At 40.8% G+C, this 18,010-nt stretch overlaps 1 protein-coding gene across 1 annotated transcript in view; it reads left to right on the top strand.

The window, feature by feature from the left end:
• The window catches only part of Fyb2 (FYN binding protein 2), a 121,362-nt gene that overhangs the window by 63,776 nt on the left and 39,576 nt on the right, over nucleotides 1-18,010 (top strand). Inside the window, exon 6 of the mRNA XM_032891730.1 lies at nucleotides 15,167-15,267. Coding sequence (XP_032747621.1) covers nucleotides 15,167-15,267 — 101 coding nt within the window. The remainder of the gene's footprint in view (nucleotides 1-15,166; nucleotides 15,268-18,010) is intronic.

The raw sequence follows: 18,010 nt of genomic DNA, 5'->3' as shown, positions 1-18,010 counted from the left end.
TCATATTAAAACTGTGATTGATTAGAGTGGTATATTCTCTAAGGCTGAGACATCCTTGTGGTTGTAATAAACTCTTTTGTTCTGTAGGTACTTTTAATACTGATTAATTTCTTTTTCTAGGATTTCACAAGCAGGGCTGCGTTGAATCTTTGTAAGTGAGCTTTGAACTCTTTCAATTTTCTTTTTTTATTTGATCATATTGTTTCTCATGTGAAGATAATACACATTAAGAAAATAACTCTTAAAATTAGTAACTTTACCTTGATTCTATTTTCTGAAACTTTCTCTTCACCTCACTGGCAGGGGCTGGGAGGTGGCTGAGTGTTAAAGCTCGTGCTGCACAAACATGGGACCTGAGTTTGTTCTTTCCTGTTTATTTTGGTGTTGAATTGTGCTGGCCAAGTGTCTGCCTTCTGCTAGTGTTGATTCAGTTTCAGGAGTTTCTCTATGCACAGGGACCTCTGCTGACCACACCTGGCTTCACAGCTGTGACTAGGACAGGTTCTCCCTCCCTCTTGCTTTCATTTGTTTGTCTTTCAAGGCAGTGTGGTAGTGGTAGTGATAGTTAATCTCAATCAGGGGTTTCTATCTTTGATCATTCAGTTCCCAGATGAAAGGCACACAACCTTTCTATTTATGACAAGCCTTTAAAGCACTAGAGCTGGGCAGAGATCTCCCCTCTAAGCTATCAGTGCTTACTTGCCCATCAGTAACCCCACATTATAACTTGCCATGTTCCACCTGGGCCACTCTTAACTCAAATTGGCCAACCCTCATGGCCATGTTTTCATAATTCACCTACCCCATGGCATCTTCTTCTCTCTCCACCTTCTTCTCTTCTCCCTTGTGGTCCTGCCTCAGACTCTAAGCCTCAGGAACCAAAACCTCACCTACCTCTCCTCTTCCCAGCTGTAGGCTGTAGGCATCTTTATTTAACCAACAGTTTTTAAAGTAAGGAGCAAGGTTACATAGCATCACTCAGTATATGTGAAGATTCCCTCATCCCTTGGGTCATCCAGACCTTGGGAGCCACTATTGAACATAGCTACAGACCAAACCTCAACAAGCCAGGGTCTTTTCAGTGTAGCCTTGGCTGTCCTGGAACCCGATCTGTAGGCCAGGCTGACTTCAAACTCACAGCAATCCACCTGCCTCTGCCTCTGGAGTGCTGGGATTAAAGGCATGCGCCACCATTGCTCCAGTCCCGCCCTCTTGAGTCTCCCCAGATTGAGTCCTTTGGGGTAGCTGATGTTCTAAAAGGAATCGTGTCCCAAGTTCAGTGGGAATATGGGAGGCAGGCACGTGCTGAGATCTCTGCAAGTTAAATACTGCTTAGAACACACACCCCTACCCATGTGTGTGTGCGTGTGTGTGTGTGTGTGTGTGTGTGTGTGTGTGTGTGTGTGTGTGTGTGTGTGTGTGCTCCACCAGCTTAAATGTAGGCTCCCTAGCTTGTAGTTGTTCCCTGTTTTCAGGCTTCCAAGATAGCACAATTTTATTTATTTCTTTTATTTTATTTAATTAGATATGTGTGTGTGTGTGTGTGTGTGTGTGTGTGTGTGAGAGAGAGAGAGAGAGAGAGAGAGAGAGAGAGTCTTTGCCTTCATATGTGTTTGTGTGCCACATCATGCCTAGTGCCCACAGGGCATCCATCCCCTAGAACTGGAGTCAACATGTGGGTGCTGAAACCCAGGTCCTACGGAAGAACAGCCAGTGCTCTTAACCACGGAGCTACCATTTCAGCCAGGTAGCTCAGCTTTGAACACTAGACTCCCTCTCAAGACGGCACGCAGCCACTGCCCTCCTGCTCTCACAGGCCATTCTTTTCCACTGCTGACCCACCACAGAGGAACTGCTGCCTGACCAAAGTCTACAACTAGATTTGAGACACCTAGCAACTATGGCTTGTCCTGAAGGGTGAGACTACTGCTCTCTTTGCTCCAGCACCACCTACCTTATTGTTGGATGGGGCTTTTACAGCCCTTTCCCGGAACAGGAAGCCATATTGTACTTGTCTTCAGTTTAGCCAACTGCCAGTCTTTTTGTTCTGCTTTTCAACTGTTTTGTCATTGCCTTTGGGAATTTCCAACACTCTTCCCCTGTGAAATAGAACCTGTTCTTTCTTAAGCTACCTCTCATCCTTAACCAAATCACACAGAGGCAGCTTCTAGCCTGGTGCCTTATTAATCTCAGGAATTATATTTATGGGCTAGGGAAATGGCTCCATCAGTCAAGTTCTTGCCTTGTAAGCACAGAGACAAATTCAACCCCCTCCCCAAATCTTATAAAATGGCCAATGGTGATGAAACACACTTGTAATCTCAAGGCAGGCAAATCTCTTACCAGCCAGCCTAGCTGTTCCCGGCCAAGTGAAAGTCTCTGTTGTAGAAAGCAACATAGATGGCACCTAAGGAATGATGCCCACTCTGGCTTCCACATTCAGGAACATACAGGTGCACCAACATGCACACATGAACACACATGCACACAAACAAAAGAATTATCTTTATGATTTCTTTATCTCCTTTCTCTTAGCCTTAAGTATGTAGAGTCTTCTTTTTGGGGCTCTCTTATTTTTACCTAATAGTTACTATTATTGACATAGTTTTTTTCAAATACTTAAATCACACTCTAGTAAGTTTATTGTCTCCATTGTGTACATCTTCCCACTGTTCTAAGGTGGCTCACATTATCCCATGCTTTTCAAACTTTGACAATAATCTTGTTCTAAGTGAGGATTGTTTCCTTTGGAGGCTTAGATATTGTGGACATGAGAATATTTCTATCCAAGTACACCAGAGTTGCTTTATAATGCAATGCAAACTCAGATGTCACTCCTAGGCAATGAAGAGATAGTTTACTATGAGTCAACATGAATGAGGATGGCCTGGGGATATGAATGTAAGTTGCCCCAAATGCATTCTTCTAAGAGGAACCAGTGACATGAAACTTTTATAGACACAGAACAAAAGAAAGTCACAAATCAATAGATTTGCCAAGTACATTGAGGGGGGCAGCCTGGATTGAAGCAAAGCAAGGAAGTCTCTGCTACATGGTAGCAGTATTAGCCCATGGTGCTCGAGGCTCTTACCCACTTTCTCTTCTATTAGTTTGAGTGATTCTGGTTTTCTGTGGATGTTCTTGATCTACTTGAACTTGAGCTTTGTACAGGGTGATAAGAATGGAATAATTGATTTTCGGTCTTCTCTATGCTGACTGCCAGTTGAACCAGCCCCATTTGTTGAAAATGCTAACTTTTCTCCACTGGATGGTTTTAGCTGCTTTGTCAAAGATCAAGTGACCATAGGTGTGTGGGTTCATTTCTGGGTCTTCAGTTCTATTCTACTGATCTACCTGCCTGTCTCTGTATCAATACCATATAGGTTTTTATCACTGTTGCTCTGTAATAGAGCTGGAGGGGAGGGATAGTGACTCTCCCTGAAGATCTTTTATTGTTGAGAATAGGTTTCACTATCCTGGGTATTTTGTTATTCCAAATGAACTTGCAAATTGCTCTAACTCTGTGAAGAATTGACTTGGGATTTTGATGGGGATTGCATTGAATCTGTAGATCGCTTTTGGCAAAATGGCCATTTTTACTATATTAATCCTGCCAATCCATGAGCATGGGAGATCTTTCCATCTTCTAAGATCTTCAATTTTTTCTTCAGAAATTTGAAGTTCTTCTCATACAGATCTTTCACTTGCTTGATTAGAGTCACCCCAAGGTATTTTATATTATTAGTGACTATTGTGAAGGTGTCATTTCCCTAATTTCTTTCTCAACCTGAGAAAGTAAAGAAAGGCTACTGATTTTGTTTGAGTTAATTTTATGTTCAGCTACTTTGCTGAAGTTGTTTACCAGCTGTAGGAGTTCTCTGGTAGAATTTTGGGGGTCAGTTAAGTGTACTATCATATTATCTGCAAAGAGTGATATTTTGACTTCTTTCTTTCCAATTTGTATTCCTTTGACCTCTTTTGTTGTCTAATTGCTCTGGCTAGGACTTCAAGGACTATACTGAATAGGTAGGGAGAGGGAGGGTAGCCTTGTCTAGTCCCTGATTTTAGTGAGATTGCTTCAAGTTTCTCTCCATTTAGCTTGATGTTGGCTATTGGTTTGCTATATATTTCTATTACTATGTTTAGGTATGGGTCTTGAATTTCTGATATTTCCAAGACTTTTATTAGGAAGGGGTGTTGAATTTTGTCAAATGCTTTCTTGGCATCTAATGTGATGATCATGTGGTTTCTTTGAGTTTGTTTTTATAGTGCATCCCTGGGATGAAGCCTACTTGATCATGATGGATGATCATTTTGATGTGTTCTTGGATTTGGTTTGAGAGCATTTTATTTAGTATTTTTGCATCGATATTCATAAGGAAATTTGGTCTGAAGTTCTTTTTCTTTGTTGGGTCTTTGTGTGGTTCAGGTATAAGTGTGATTGTGAATTCATAGAACAACTTGAGTAGTAATAGTTTGGAGAGTATTGGTATTAGGTCTTCGAAGAAGGTCTGATAGAATTCAGCACTAAACCCATCTGGTTCTGGGTTTTTTTTATTTGAAGACTTTTAATGACTGCTTCTATTTCTTAAGTGGTTATGGGACTGTTTAGATGGTTTATCTCATCCTCATTTAACTTTGGTGCCTGATATCGGTGTAGAAAATTGTTCATTTCATCCAGACTTTCCAGTTTTGTTGAGTATAATCTCTTGTAGTAAGATCTGATGATTTTTGGGTTTCCTTAGTTTCTGTTGTAATGTCCACCTTTTCATTTCTGATTTTGTTAATTTGGATGCTGTCTCTGTGCCCTCTGGTTAGTCTAGCTAAGGGATTATCTATCTTGTTGATTTTCTCAAAGAACCAGCTCCAGGTTTTGTTGATTCCTTGTATAGTTCTTTTTGTTTCTACTTGGTTGATTTCAGTCCTGAGTTTGATTATTTGGTACCATCTACTCCTCTTGGATCTATTTGCTTCTTTTTGTTCTAGAGCTTTCAGGTGAGGTGTGAAGCTGCTAGTGTATGCTCTTTCCAGTTTCTTTTGGAGGCACTCAGAGCTTTGAGTTTTCCTCTTAGCACTGCTTTCATTGCGTCCCATAAGTTTGGGTATGTTGTGCCTTCATTTTCATTAAATTCAAAAAAGTCTTTAGTTTCTTTATTTCTTCCTTGACCAAGTCATCGAGTAGAGCATTGTTCAAATTCCATGTGTATGTGGGCCTTCTGTTGTTTTTGTTATCAAAAACCAGCCTTAGTCCATGGTGATCTGATAGGATGCATGGCATTATGTTAATCTTCATGTATTTGTTGAGGCCTGTTTTGTGATGGATTATATGGTCGATTTTGGAGAAGGTATATTCTTTTGTTTTGGATGAAATGTTCTATAGATAAACTGTTAAATCCATTTGATTCCTAACTTCTGTTATTTTACTGTGTCTCTATTTAGATTCTGTTTCCATGATCTGTCCATTGATGAGAGTGGAGTGTTGAACTCACTCACACTTACTGTGCGAGATGCAATGTGTGCTTTGAGCTTTAGTAAAGTTTCTTTTATGAATGTGGGTGCCCTTGTATTTGGAACGTAGATATTATGAATTGCGAGTTCATCTTGGATTTTTCCTTTGATGAGTATAAAAAACTTATCTTCTTTGATAACTTTTGGTTGAAATTTGATTTTATTGGATATTAGAATGGCTACTCCAGCTTATTTTTCGAAACCATTTGCTTGGGAAAAGATTTCCCAGCCTTTTACTCTGAAGAAGTGTCTGTCTTTGTCACTGAAGTATGTTTCCTGTATGTAGGAAAATACTGAGTCCTCTTTACATATCCAGTCTGTTAAGTCTATGTTATTTTAATTGGGGAATTGAGTCCATTGATGTTGAGAAATATTAGGGATCAATGATTGTTGTTTCCTATTATTTTTGTTGTTGGAGGTGGAATTATGTTTGTGTGGCCATCTTCTTTTGGCTTAGTTGAAAGAAGATTACTTTCTTGCCTTTTCTAGGGTGCAGTTTCCCTCCTTGTGTTGGAGTTTTCCATCTATTATCCTTTGTAGGGCTGGATTTGTGGAAATATATGGTATAAATTTGGTGTTATCATGGAATGTCTTGGTTTCTCCATCTATGGTAATAGAGAGTTTTGCTGGATACAGTAGCCTGGGCTGGCACTTGTGTTCTCTTAGGGTCTGTATGACATCTGCTCAGGATCTTTAGCTTACATAGTCTCTGGTGACAAGTTAGGTGTAGTTCTGATAGCTTTGCCTTCATATGTTACTTGCCCTTTTCCTCTTACTGTTTAATATTCTTTCTTTGCGTAGTGCATTTGGTGTTTTGACTATTATGTAACGGGAAGAATTTCTTTTCTGGTCCAATCTGTTTGGAGTCTTTGTAGGCTTCTTGTCTGTAGGCTTCTTTATGGGCATCTCTTTCTTTAGGTTAAGGAAGTTTTCTTCTATAATTTTGTTGAAGATATTTACTGGCCCTTTAAGTTAGGAGTCTTTGCACTCTTTTTTTTTTTAAGATGTATTTATTTATTATATATAAGTACACTGTAGTTGTCTTCAGACACAGCAGAAGAGGGCATCAGATCTCATTACAGATGGTTGTGAGCCACCATGTGGTTGCTGGGATTTGAACTCAGGACCTCTGGAAGAGCAGTCAGTGCTCTTAACCACTGAGCCATCTCTCCAGCCCCTCTTTGCACTCTTTTATACCTATTTTCCTAGGTTTGATCTTCTCATTGTTTCCTGGATTTCCTGACTGTCCTGGGTTTGGAACTTTTTGCATTTTACATTTTCTTCTGCCCCTGAGATTCTCAGCTCTGGGCACAGATAGAAACTGGAAGGATCCTGTTTCAGACTGCTTCTTGGCTCCTCTAACCTGAGGGCTCCAGGCAGCTCCCTCAGAGCAGAAGTGGTAGTCCTACCTGCGCTTTCAGGTGTGTTAGCACTTCAGGAAGACCAGCTCTCTTCAGCTAGATCCAGGAACAGAGAGCTGTGGCACAGGATCAACTCAGGGTGCAGATGGAAAAACCAAAAGTAAGATGCATATCTTAGATGCAGCTGAAGATTGGTTCCAATTTATACATATATACTGTTCTTATTGGGGAATTAGGACCATTGATGTTGAAAGATATCAATGAACATTTTTATTCCTGTTATTTGGAACTGGCGAGGGGTGAGAGAGAGAGAGAGAGAGAGAGAGAGAGAGAGAGAGAGAGAGAGAGAGAGAGAGACTGTTTCCTCTCTTTTGGTTGGAGTTTTCCTTCTAGCACCTTCCTTAGGACTGGATTTGTAGATAGATATTGCTTAAATTTGGGCTTGTCATAGAATGTCTTATTTTCTCCTTCTATGGTGATTGAAAGTTTTGCTGGGTATAGTAGTTTGAGCTGGCATCCTTTGTTCCTTAGAGTCTACAGAACAGCTGCTCAGGCCCTTCTGGATTTTAGTCTCATTGAGAAGTCAGGTGTTTTTCTAAGACTAACCTTATATGTTAGTTGATCTTTTTTTTTTCTTGAAGCTTATAATATTCTTTGTTCTGTACTTTTAGTGTTTTTTAGGACAAGAGGATTTTCTTTTCTGGCCCTATTTGGTGTTCTCTATGCTTTTTGTACCAGATAGGCATCTCCTTCTTTTATTTTTCTATCTTTATTAAATTGGGTTTTTCTTATTTACATTTCAAATGTTATTCCCTTTCCCAGTTTCCAGGCCATCATCCCCCAACCCCGTCCCCTCCCCTTCTGCATGGGTGTTCCCCTCCCCATCCAATACCCATTACCACACTCCCCCCAACAATCCCGTTCACCGGGGGTCCAGCCTTGGCAGGACAAAGGGCTTCCCCTTCCACTGGTGCCCCTACTAGGCTATTCATTGCTACCTATGAATTTTGGAGCCCAGGGTCAGTCCATGTATAGTCTTTGGGTAGTGGCTTAGTCCCTGGAAGCTCTGGTTGGTTGGCATTGTTGTTTTTATGGGGTCTCAAGACCCTTCAGCTCTTTCAGTCCTTTCTCTGATTCCTACAATGGGGTTCCTGTTCTCAGTTCAGTGGTTTGCTGCTGGCATTTGCCTATGTATTTGCCGTATTCTAGCAGTGTCTCTTAGGAGAGATCTACATCCAGTTCCTGTCAGCCTGCACTTCTTAGCTTCATCCATCTTATCTAGTTTGGTGGCTGTTTATATCTGGCCACATGTGGGGCAGGCTATGAAGGGCCGTTCCTTCAGTCTCTGTTCTAACCATTGCCTCCCTATCCCCTCCTATGGGCATTCTTGTTCTCCTTTTAAACAAGGAGTGAAGTATCGACATTTTGGTCATCCTTCTTGTGTTTCATGTGGTCTGTGCATCTTGGATAATTCAAGCATTTGGGCTAATATCCACTTATCAATGACTGCATACCATGAGTGTTTTTCTGTGATTGTGTTACCTCTCTCAGGGTATTTTCTAGTCTCATCCCTTTGCCTATGAATTTCATGAAGTCATTGTTTTTGATAGCTGAGTAGTATTCCATTGTGTAGATGTACCATATTTTCTGTATCCATTCCTCTGTTGAAGGCATCTGGAATTTCTGCAGCTTCTGGCTATTATAAATAAGGCTTCTATGAACATAGTGGAGCATGTGTCTTTGTTGTATGTTGGAGCATCTTTTGGGGACATGCCCAAGAGAGGGATAGCTGGGTCCTCTGGTAGTACAATGTCCAATTTTCTGAGGAACCTCCAGACTGATTTCCAGAATGGTTGTACCAGTCTGCAATCCCACCAACAATGGAGGAGTGTTCCTCTTTCTCCACATCCTCGCCAGCATCTGCTGTCACCAGAGTTTTTTATCTTAGCCATTCTGACTGGTGTGAGGGGGAATCTCAGGGTTGTTTTTATTTGCATTTTCTTTATGACTAAAGATGTTGAACATTTCTTTAGGTGTTTCTCAGACATTCCACATCCCTCAGCTGTGAAATCTTTGTTTAGCTCTGAAGCCCATTTTTTAATAGGGTTATTTGTCTCCCTGCGGTCTAACTTCTTGAGTTCTTTGTATATTTTGGATATAAGCCCTCTATCTGTTGTAGAATCAGTAAAGATCTTTTCCCAATCTGTTGGTTGCCATTTTGTCCTAACAACAGTGTCCTTTGCCTCACAGAAGCTTTGTAGCTTTATGAGATCCCATGTGTCGATTCTTGATCTTAGAGCATAAGCCATTGGTGTTTTGTTCAGGAAATTTTCTCCAATGTCCATGTGTTCAAGATTCTTCCCCCATTTTTCTTCTACTAGTTTGAGTGTATCTGGTTTGATGTGGAGGTCCTTGATCCACTTGGACTTAAGCTTTGTACAGGGTGATAAGAATGGATCAATTTGCATTCTTCTACATGCTGACCTCCAGTTGAACCAGCATCTTTTGCTGAAAATGCTATCTTTTTTCCATGGGATGGTTTTGGCTCCTTTGTCAAAAATCAAGTGACCATAGGTGTGTGGGTTCATTTCTGGGTCTTCAATTCTATTCCACTGGTCTATCTGTCTGCCTCTGTACCAATACCATACAGATTTTATCACTATTGCTCTGTAATACTTCTTGAGTTCAGGGATGGTGATTCTCCAGAAGTTCTTTTATTGTTGAGGATAGTTTTAGCTATCCTGGGTTTTTTGTTATTCCAGATGAATTTGCAAATTGTTCTGTCTAACTCTATGAAGAATTGGATTGGAATTTTGATGGGAATTGCATTGAATCTGTAGATCGCTTTTGGTAAAATGGCCATTTTTACTGTATTAATCCTGCCAATCCATGAGCATGGGAGATCTTTCCATCTTCTGAGATCTTCAATTTCTTTCTTCAAAGACTTGAAGTTCTTATCATACAGATCTTTCACTTGCTTGGTTAGAGTCACACCAAGCTATTTTATATTATTAGGGACTATTATGAAGAGTGTCATTTCCCAAATTTCTTTCTCAGCTTCTTTATCTTTTGTGTTGAGGAAGGCTACTGATTTATTTCAGTTAATTTTATACCCAGCCACTTTGCTGAAGGTGTTTATCAGCTTTAGTAGTTCTCTGGTGGAACTTTTGGGGTCACTTAAATATACTATCATATCATCTGCAAATAGTGAGATTTTGACTTCTTTTCCAATCTGTATCCCTTTGATCTCCTTTCACTGTCTGATTGCTCTGGCTAGGACTTCAAGAACTATACTGAATAAGTAGGGAGAGAGTGGGCAGCCTTGTCTAGTCCCAGATTTTAGTGGGATTGCTTCAAGTTTCTCTCCATTTAGTTTAATGTTAGCTACTCGTTTGCTGTATATGGCTTTTACTATGTTTAGTTATGGGCCTTGAATTCCTGTTCTTTCCAGGATTTTACCATGAAGGAGTGTTGAATTGTGTCAAATGCTTTCTCAGCATCTAATGAAATATCATGTGGTTTTTATCTTTGAGTTTGTTTATATAGTGGATTACGTTGATGGTTTTCCATATATTAAACCATCCCTGCATGCCTGGGATGAAGCCTGCTTGATCATAATGGATGATCGTTTTGATGTGTTCTTCAATCGGTTTGCAAGAATTTTATTGAGTATTTTTGCATCGATATTCAAAAGGGAAATTGGTCTGAAGTTCTCTTTCTTTGTTGGGTCTTTGTGTGGTTTAGGTATAAGAGTAATTGTGGCTTCATAGAACAAATTTGGTAATGCTCTGTCTGTTTCAATTTTGTGGAATAGTTTGGACAGTATTGGTATGAGGTCTTCTATGAAGGTCTGATAGAATTCTGCACTGAACCCATCTGGACCTGGGCTCTTTTTGGTTGAGAGACTGTTAATGACTGCTTCTATTTCCTTAGGAGTTATGGGGTTGTTTAAATGGTTTATCTGTTCCTAATTTAACTTTGGTACCTGGTATTTTCTAGAAAATTGTCCATTTCCTCCAGATTTTCAAGTTTTGTTGAATATAGACTTTGTAGTAGGATCTGATGATTTTTTTAATTTCCTCTGATTCTGATGTTATGTCTCCCTTTTCATTTCTGATTTTGTTAATTTGAACATACTCTTTGACCTCTGGTTAGTCTGGCTAAGAGTTTATTTATCTTGTTGATTTTCTCAAAGAACCAGCTTTTGGTTCTGTTGATTCTTTGCATGGTCCTTTTTGTTTCTACTTGGTTGATTTCAGCTCTGAGTTTGATTATTTCCTGCCTTCTACTCCTCCTGGGTGTATTTGCTTCTTTTTGTTCTAGAGATTTTAGGTGTGCTGTCAAGTTGCTGATATATGCTCTCTCCTGTTTCTTTCTGCAGGCACTCAGAGCTATGAGTTTTCCTCTTAGCACAGCTTTCATTGTGTCCCATAAGTTTGGTTATGTTGTGCCTTCATTTTCATTAAATTCTAAGAAGTCTTTAATTTCTTTCTTTATTTCTTCCTTGACCAGGTTATCATTGAGTAGAGCATTGTTCAACTTCCATGTGTATGTGGGTGTTCTTTCCTTATTATTACTGAAGACCAGCCTTAGCCTGTGGTGGTCTGATAGGACCCATCAGATTATTTCTATCTTTCTATATCTGTTGAGGCCTGTTTTGTGACTGATTATATAGTAAATTTTGGAGAAAGTACCATGAGGTGGTGAGAAGAAGGTATATTCTTTTGTTTTAGGATAGAATATTCTATAAATATCTGTTAAGTCCATTTGGTTCATGACTTCTCTTAGTCTGTGTATGTCTCTGTTTGATTTCTGTTTCCATGATATGTCCATTGATAAGAGTGGGGTGTTGAAATCTCCTACTATTATTGTGTGAAGTACAATGTGTGCTTTGGGTTTTAGTAAGGATTCTTTTCTGTGTGTAGGTGCCCTTGTATTTGGAGCATAGATATTTAGGATTGAGAGTTCGTCTTGGTGGATTTTTCCTTTGATGAATATGAAGTGTCCCTCCTTATCTTTTTTGATGACTTTTGGTTGAAAGTCGATTTTATTCGATATTAGAATGGCTACTCCAGCTTGCTTCTTCAGACCATTTAATTGGAAAATGGTTTTCCATCCTTTTACTCTGAGATAGTGTCTGTCTTTGTCTCTGAGGTGTGTTTCCTGTAGGCAACAAAATGCTGGGTCCTTACTATGTATCCAGTTTGTTAATCTGTGTCTTTTTATTCGGGAATTGAGTCCATTGATACTAACAGATATTAAGGAATAGTGATTGTTGCTTCCCGTTATCTTTGTATTTGGAGAGGTGAGATTATGTTTGTGTTCTTGTCTTCTCTTTGTTTTGTTGCAAAACGATTAGTTTCTTGCTTTTTCTAGGATGTACCTTGCCTCCTTGTGTTGGGCTTTACCATTTCTTATCCTTTATAGTGCTGGATTTGTAGAAAGATATTGTGTAAATTTGGTTTTGTCATGGAATATCTTGGTTTCTCCATCTATGTTAATTGAGAGTTTTGCTGGATACAGTAACCTGGGCTGGCATTTGTGTTCTCTTAGGGTCTGTATGATATCTGTTCAGGATCTTCTGGATTTCATAGTCTCTGGTGAGAAGTCTGGTGTAATTCTGATAGGTCTGCCTTTATATGTTACTTGACCTTTTTCTCTTACTGCTTTTAATATTCTTTCTTTGTTTTGTGCATTTGGTGTTTTGACTATTATGTGACAGGAGGACCTTCTTTTCTGGTCCAATCTATTTAGAGTTCTGTAGGCTTCTTGTATGTTTATGGGCATCTCTTTCTTTAGGTTAGGGAAGTTTACTTCTATGATTTTGTTGAAGATATTTACTGGCTCTTTAAGTTGGGAGCCTTCACTCTCTTCTATACCTATTATCCTTATGTTTGATCTTCTCATTGTGTCCTGGATTTCCTGTATGTTTTGGACCAGTAGCTTTTTCTGTTTTACATTATCTTTGACAGTTGTGTTGATGTTTTCTATGGAATCTTCTGGTCCTGAGATTCTCTCTTCCATCTCTTGTATTCTGTTGGTGATGCTTGCATCTATGACTCCTGATCTCTTTCCTAGGTTTTCTATCTTCAGGGTTGTCTCCCTTTGTGCTTTCTTTATTGTTTCTATTTCCATTTTTAACTCCTGGGTGGTTTTGTTTATTTCCTTCTCCTGTTTTGTTGTTTTATCCAGTAGTTCTTTAAGGGATTTTTATGTTTCCTCTCTAATGGCTTCTAGTTGTTTACTTGTGTTGTCCTGTATTCCTTAAAGGAGTTATTTATGACCTTCCTAAAGTCCCCTATCATCATGATAAAATGTGATTTTAAATCTAAATCTTGCTTTTCTGGTGTGTTTGGATATTCAGTGTTTGCTTTGGTGGGAGAATTGGGCTCTAATGATGCCAAGTAGTCTTGGCTTCTGTTGCTTCGGATCCTGCGCTTGCCTCTCACCATCAGGTTGTTTCCTGTGTTAGCTTGTCTTGCTGTTTCTAACAGTGGCTTGACTGTCGTGTAGGGCTGTGTGTCAGGACTGCTGTAGACCTGTTTTCCTGTTTTCTTTCAGCCAGTTATGGGAACAGAATGTTCTGCTCTCAGGCGTGTAGTCGTTCCTGTCCACTGGCTTTCAGCTGTCCCTGTTGGCGGAACCAGAAAGGCCTGCCCCTACTTCTCCTAGGTCCCTGTGCACAGGGAACACAGATGGCACAAGGTGTTTTCCTCTTGAGTCAGGAATGTGGGCAGAGAGTAGTCTCCTCTGGTTTCCCAGGAGTGTCTGACCATCTGAAGGTCTAGCTCTCCCCCACACCGGATTTGGGCACAGGGAGCTGTTTGACCGGTTCAGTTCAGATCCGGGTGCAGTCTGGACCACGGGACTCCTGCAGCTTGACTGCTCATATCTTCCTGTGTCCAGAGGCACTATGCAGTTTCCTCTTGGGCCAAGGATGTGGGCAAAGGTGGGCAGAAGTGGCAGTCTCTCCTGTCCTGCAGTTTCAGGATTGCCTACACTTCTGGGTGATCAGCTCTCTCTCCCACAGGGTTTGGGAGCAGGGAGCTGTGGGCCAAGATCAGTGAGGTTCGGGTGCCAGCCAGGAAGTTTGCCTTTGTGTGTCCTGAGTCCACCAGGCAGGTCATTTGGAGCAGAAAAGTTGGTCTTACCTCTGGTCTCGGGCCTGAAATCGCTCCTCAGGGCTGACTTTCAGCTTTCCATGAGGGCAGCAACCAGAAGGGCCCTGCCCCTACTGCTCAGGCATCTCCTTCTTTAAGTTAGAAAATTTTTTCTTTTATGATTTTTGTTGAAAACACTTTTTTTGTGTGTATCTGACCTGCGTTTCTTTTCCTTCCTCTATTCCTATTATTCTTATATTGGGTTTTCTTATGATGTTCCATATTTCTTGGATGTTTTAAACCAGAATCTTTTTAGATTTAATATTATTTTCTTTGACAGAGGTATCCATTTCTTCACTGTCTGAGAATCTCTGTTGCATCCCTTGATTGTGTTGGCGAGGCCTCCGTCCAAGGTCCCCATTCAAGTTTCTAAACTTCATATCCAGATTTCCCCCAGGTTTCTTTATAAATTCCATTCCACTTTCAGGTCTTGAACTGTTTTATTCACTTCCTTCCTCTGCTTGTGTTTTTATGGCTTTCTTTAATGGATTTATTAATTTCCCTTTTAAGCACCCCTATCAGATTCATAAAGGCTATTTTAATGGCTTTCAGATATTTTCCAAGACTCAAAACCTATTGTTGTAGGGTCACTGGGCTCCAGTGGAGGCATATTGTCCTAGCTAGTTTTGCTGTTTTTTGTTTTGTTTGCTGGCTTTTAGGCATCTGTGTTTGGGAAGATTATAATTCTTGATAGTGATATCTGATTGTGTTTTTTTGAGTGGGTGTTTTGTTACTCAGTTTCTGCTGCCCTCTCTGGTTCTTAGGAGGGTTGGGTAGCAAGAAATTTTTTGGTATCCCACTAGATATGGTCACTGGGGCTTCCAGGTAAACTGTGTTTCTAGGTATTGGAAGGTGACTCTTAGGAATGGGGATGGGCTAGGGAGATCTGAGAGGATCCACAGGAAGGAGGAGAAGGCAGGGTGCTCTACCAGGATCTGCTTAGTCCCCTGGGAATGGGGACAAGGAGGAAAGAGAGGCTGTAGTAGGTGGTTTACTGTAAGGATGGATATGAGATTTGAAGATTGGATTTAGAGGAGTGGAGGACAGGGGAAGATTTACAGTTTGCCTGCCAGCTTCCCTAGTTGGAGTCAAGAAGCATGTGATTTCAATGAACCCTTTTTCTTCCATTCTTCTCAGTGCAGAGTTGGAAGAAGCACATAATTATGACACAACAATTTCATATCTGAGACACTCTGGCAACTCTATTAACTTGTGTGCTGCAGGAGAAAGTGCTGAAGGTAAGTGTGCCAAGGCCAACTGACCTTATAACCAGTGTGAGTAAAAGTGTGTCAAGGTCATAGTTCCCCTATAGCCAGTGAGACATTAAGGTTATCACATTCATTCTGCTCTGCTGTCTTAACTTCCTTTTTATCTCTCCCATATCTACTCTCTTAACAATCTTATATACATCAGTCCAGTTGGGCATCAGCGCTGATCTACAACCTTAATACCTAACTCCTCTATATACCTCCTCCTTTCTCCTATTTCTTTCCATCTCCGATCATTTTAACTGCTTTGCCCTTTGTATGTGTGTAGGAGGAAAACTCAAGATGCTGTGATTCAATGTTTCTCACTTGTCTTATGGAAACCTCACCTCTCACATCACATACTTAGTGTGTGGAGATGGAGACAACACATGATGATAATTAGGCTTTGTGGTCAATATAATTAAGAAAAGGGGGTTATCTAGTAACTCATAGAGTCCAAAGCTAAGTCCCTCAGCCTTTCATGATGCTCAGAAGGTTTCATGCAAAGGAGATGCCCAGAGGAAAAGAATGAGAAGCAGAGACTCATAATATTCCTGCAAGTTTCAAGGTCTTTGTTTTACTGTCAGAATCATCCAGTTCTCTGTAGAAGCCATAAATATCAGCACTAGACTCAATACTAGGACTTACAGGGCCAACACTATGAACTCCATTTCTCTGCTAGGCCCTCTGTGCAGATGTTTGATGATTGAATGCTCCCACACTGCTAGAGACAGGAGACTGAAGATCAGAGAGGTTGAGCTGTACATGGTGACCCAAGTACTGTGTGGTAGAACAGTAGTGTAAAACAGGCTCAGCCTGTCTGGACACACCATGCTCTGTCCATAAATCTAAGCTGCATCTGACTTGGGGAGCTTATCTCCCTTGCTCTAGAAGGCTCTTCTGGCTCAATTATTGCTGTACCAACATGAAGACTAGGTTCCAGGAAAGGAGTCATTGTCCTGGAATATGTACTTAGAAAGTTTGTACTGACATTTCACTGTCCTTTTCCAGGAGTGAGAAGTTGAACTGCTACTAGAAAATTCTACTGGGCAATGTCTATTATCAGTGATGCTACCTTGAACACTTAAAATTTAGAAGCTAGATCCAGGCCTTGGATGAAGCCCTACAATTGGCTACTGATATCTGCCAGAGATGAAGGATTTTGTTGTTGTTTGCTTTTTGTTTTGTTTTCAATCCATTGCCTTACAATCGTAGGATTGTAAGGTTCTAACAATCTGAAAGTCAGATGGTTGTCTTTGTGCCCTGATAAAGTTTGAATTGGGATAGATCAGATCACCTGTAAGAAACCAGGATTCTCCCCGAGGTAAAATACTAGCCATAGGAACAGAACAGGGCTTTGTACTTTCTAATGTTTGCACTGAACCCAAGAAATCTTACAGTACAGATTCTGATTCCATGGCTCTGGTATGTGGCCTTGGAGCCCCTTTTCTAACAAGTTCACCATTCATCTGATACTCCTGGTCTGTCCACTGTACTTTGACTAGAGATGCTAGGGCCACATGAAGGCAGAATTCTCACTGCTTAACTTTCTTCAAGACTAAAGGCTCACAGAGACAAGGGGAAGTTTCAGTCTGAGCCTACACCTTTTTTCTCTGGACCCCTGAGACAACCTTACCCAAAATCTACCATTGTGGAAATGCCTCATCAGGATCCTGGTTAGGGATTCTCTGTTGGTCCATCTTCCTCATGACAAGCTGAGCTGTAGGGGAGTAGTCCTGTATGTCTATGGATGTCCTAGACATACAGGACTACTCGTGCTAGAGGATGAAACTGAGGGTTGACTAGGGAAAGCTGAGAAAGACATCGTTCATTCACTCTGGGACACAAATTCCAAATTGGGCCTCATGGGACACCATTTCAGATACCTAAAGAAGGAATTGCTCACCTAAGCCTCTCTTCCGTCTTTTCTGACGAGTCACTTCTTTGTCGTACTTCAGGAGTAATGCCATCAAGTAGGCAAGGGCTGATGACCAAAGAGTCAGAAAGGGCTCAGAAAATGAGACCTGGTCCAACTAAGAAATGACTGCGTAGAACAGCACACCATCAGATGGGACAGGGTAGAGGTGGCTAAGACTACCTTTGTAGAAGGGCATCTTCGTAGTAGATGGGGATAGACCAGGTAAGACTTAAGAAACTGGAGATCTATGGCCAGTGGTCAGGAGGATTTCTGTGGTATGCCCTACCCCTTTACAAACATCAGTGGAATTGACAAATCTCTAGAAAGAGTGACTTAAAAAATTAACAATCTCAGGAATAAAATGAGGATCTCCTCACAGACCCTGTGGGTACCAAGCAATCAGGAAGCATTAGAAAGCACTGCACATCCATGAATTTGGCAACTTCGACAAAAGGAAAACAATCCTTCCTAAAGCACAGACTATCACGAATCACCCCAAATAATTTGATAACCTGTGACACTTAGGAATATCTGAACTTAGCACTTAAAGTGTCCCCCGACATAGGGGCTGAAGTTATGGCTCAGTGGGTAGAGCTTGTCATGAAAATATGAGAACTAGAGTTTTAATTCCCAGGGCAGGCGTGAAAGCTAGGAGGCAGAGCTACTCCCTATAATCCCAGCATTTGGGAAGCAGAGATAGGGAGCCCTGGAGAATCAGTGAGTTCTGGGTTCAGTGAGACAGCCTGCCTCCGAAAGTAAAATGAAGAGCAGTTACCCAACACTAAGCTCTGGCCTCCAAGTATACATGCACACCCC

This window comes from Rattus rattus, chromosome 1 (genome assembly GCF_011064425.1).
Source record: "Rattus rattus isolate New Zealand chromosome 1, Rrattus_CSIRO_v1, whole genome shotgun sequence".
NCBI classification, from domain to species: Eukaryota; Metazoa; Chordata; class Mammalia; order Rodentia; family Muridae; genus Rattus; species Rattus rattus.
The sequence above is the reverse complement of the archived record's forward strand: the minus strand, read 5'-3'. Positions and strand labels throughout refer to the sequence as shown.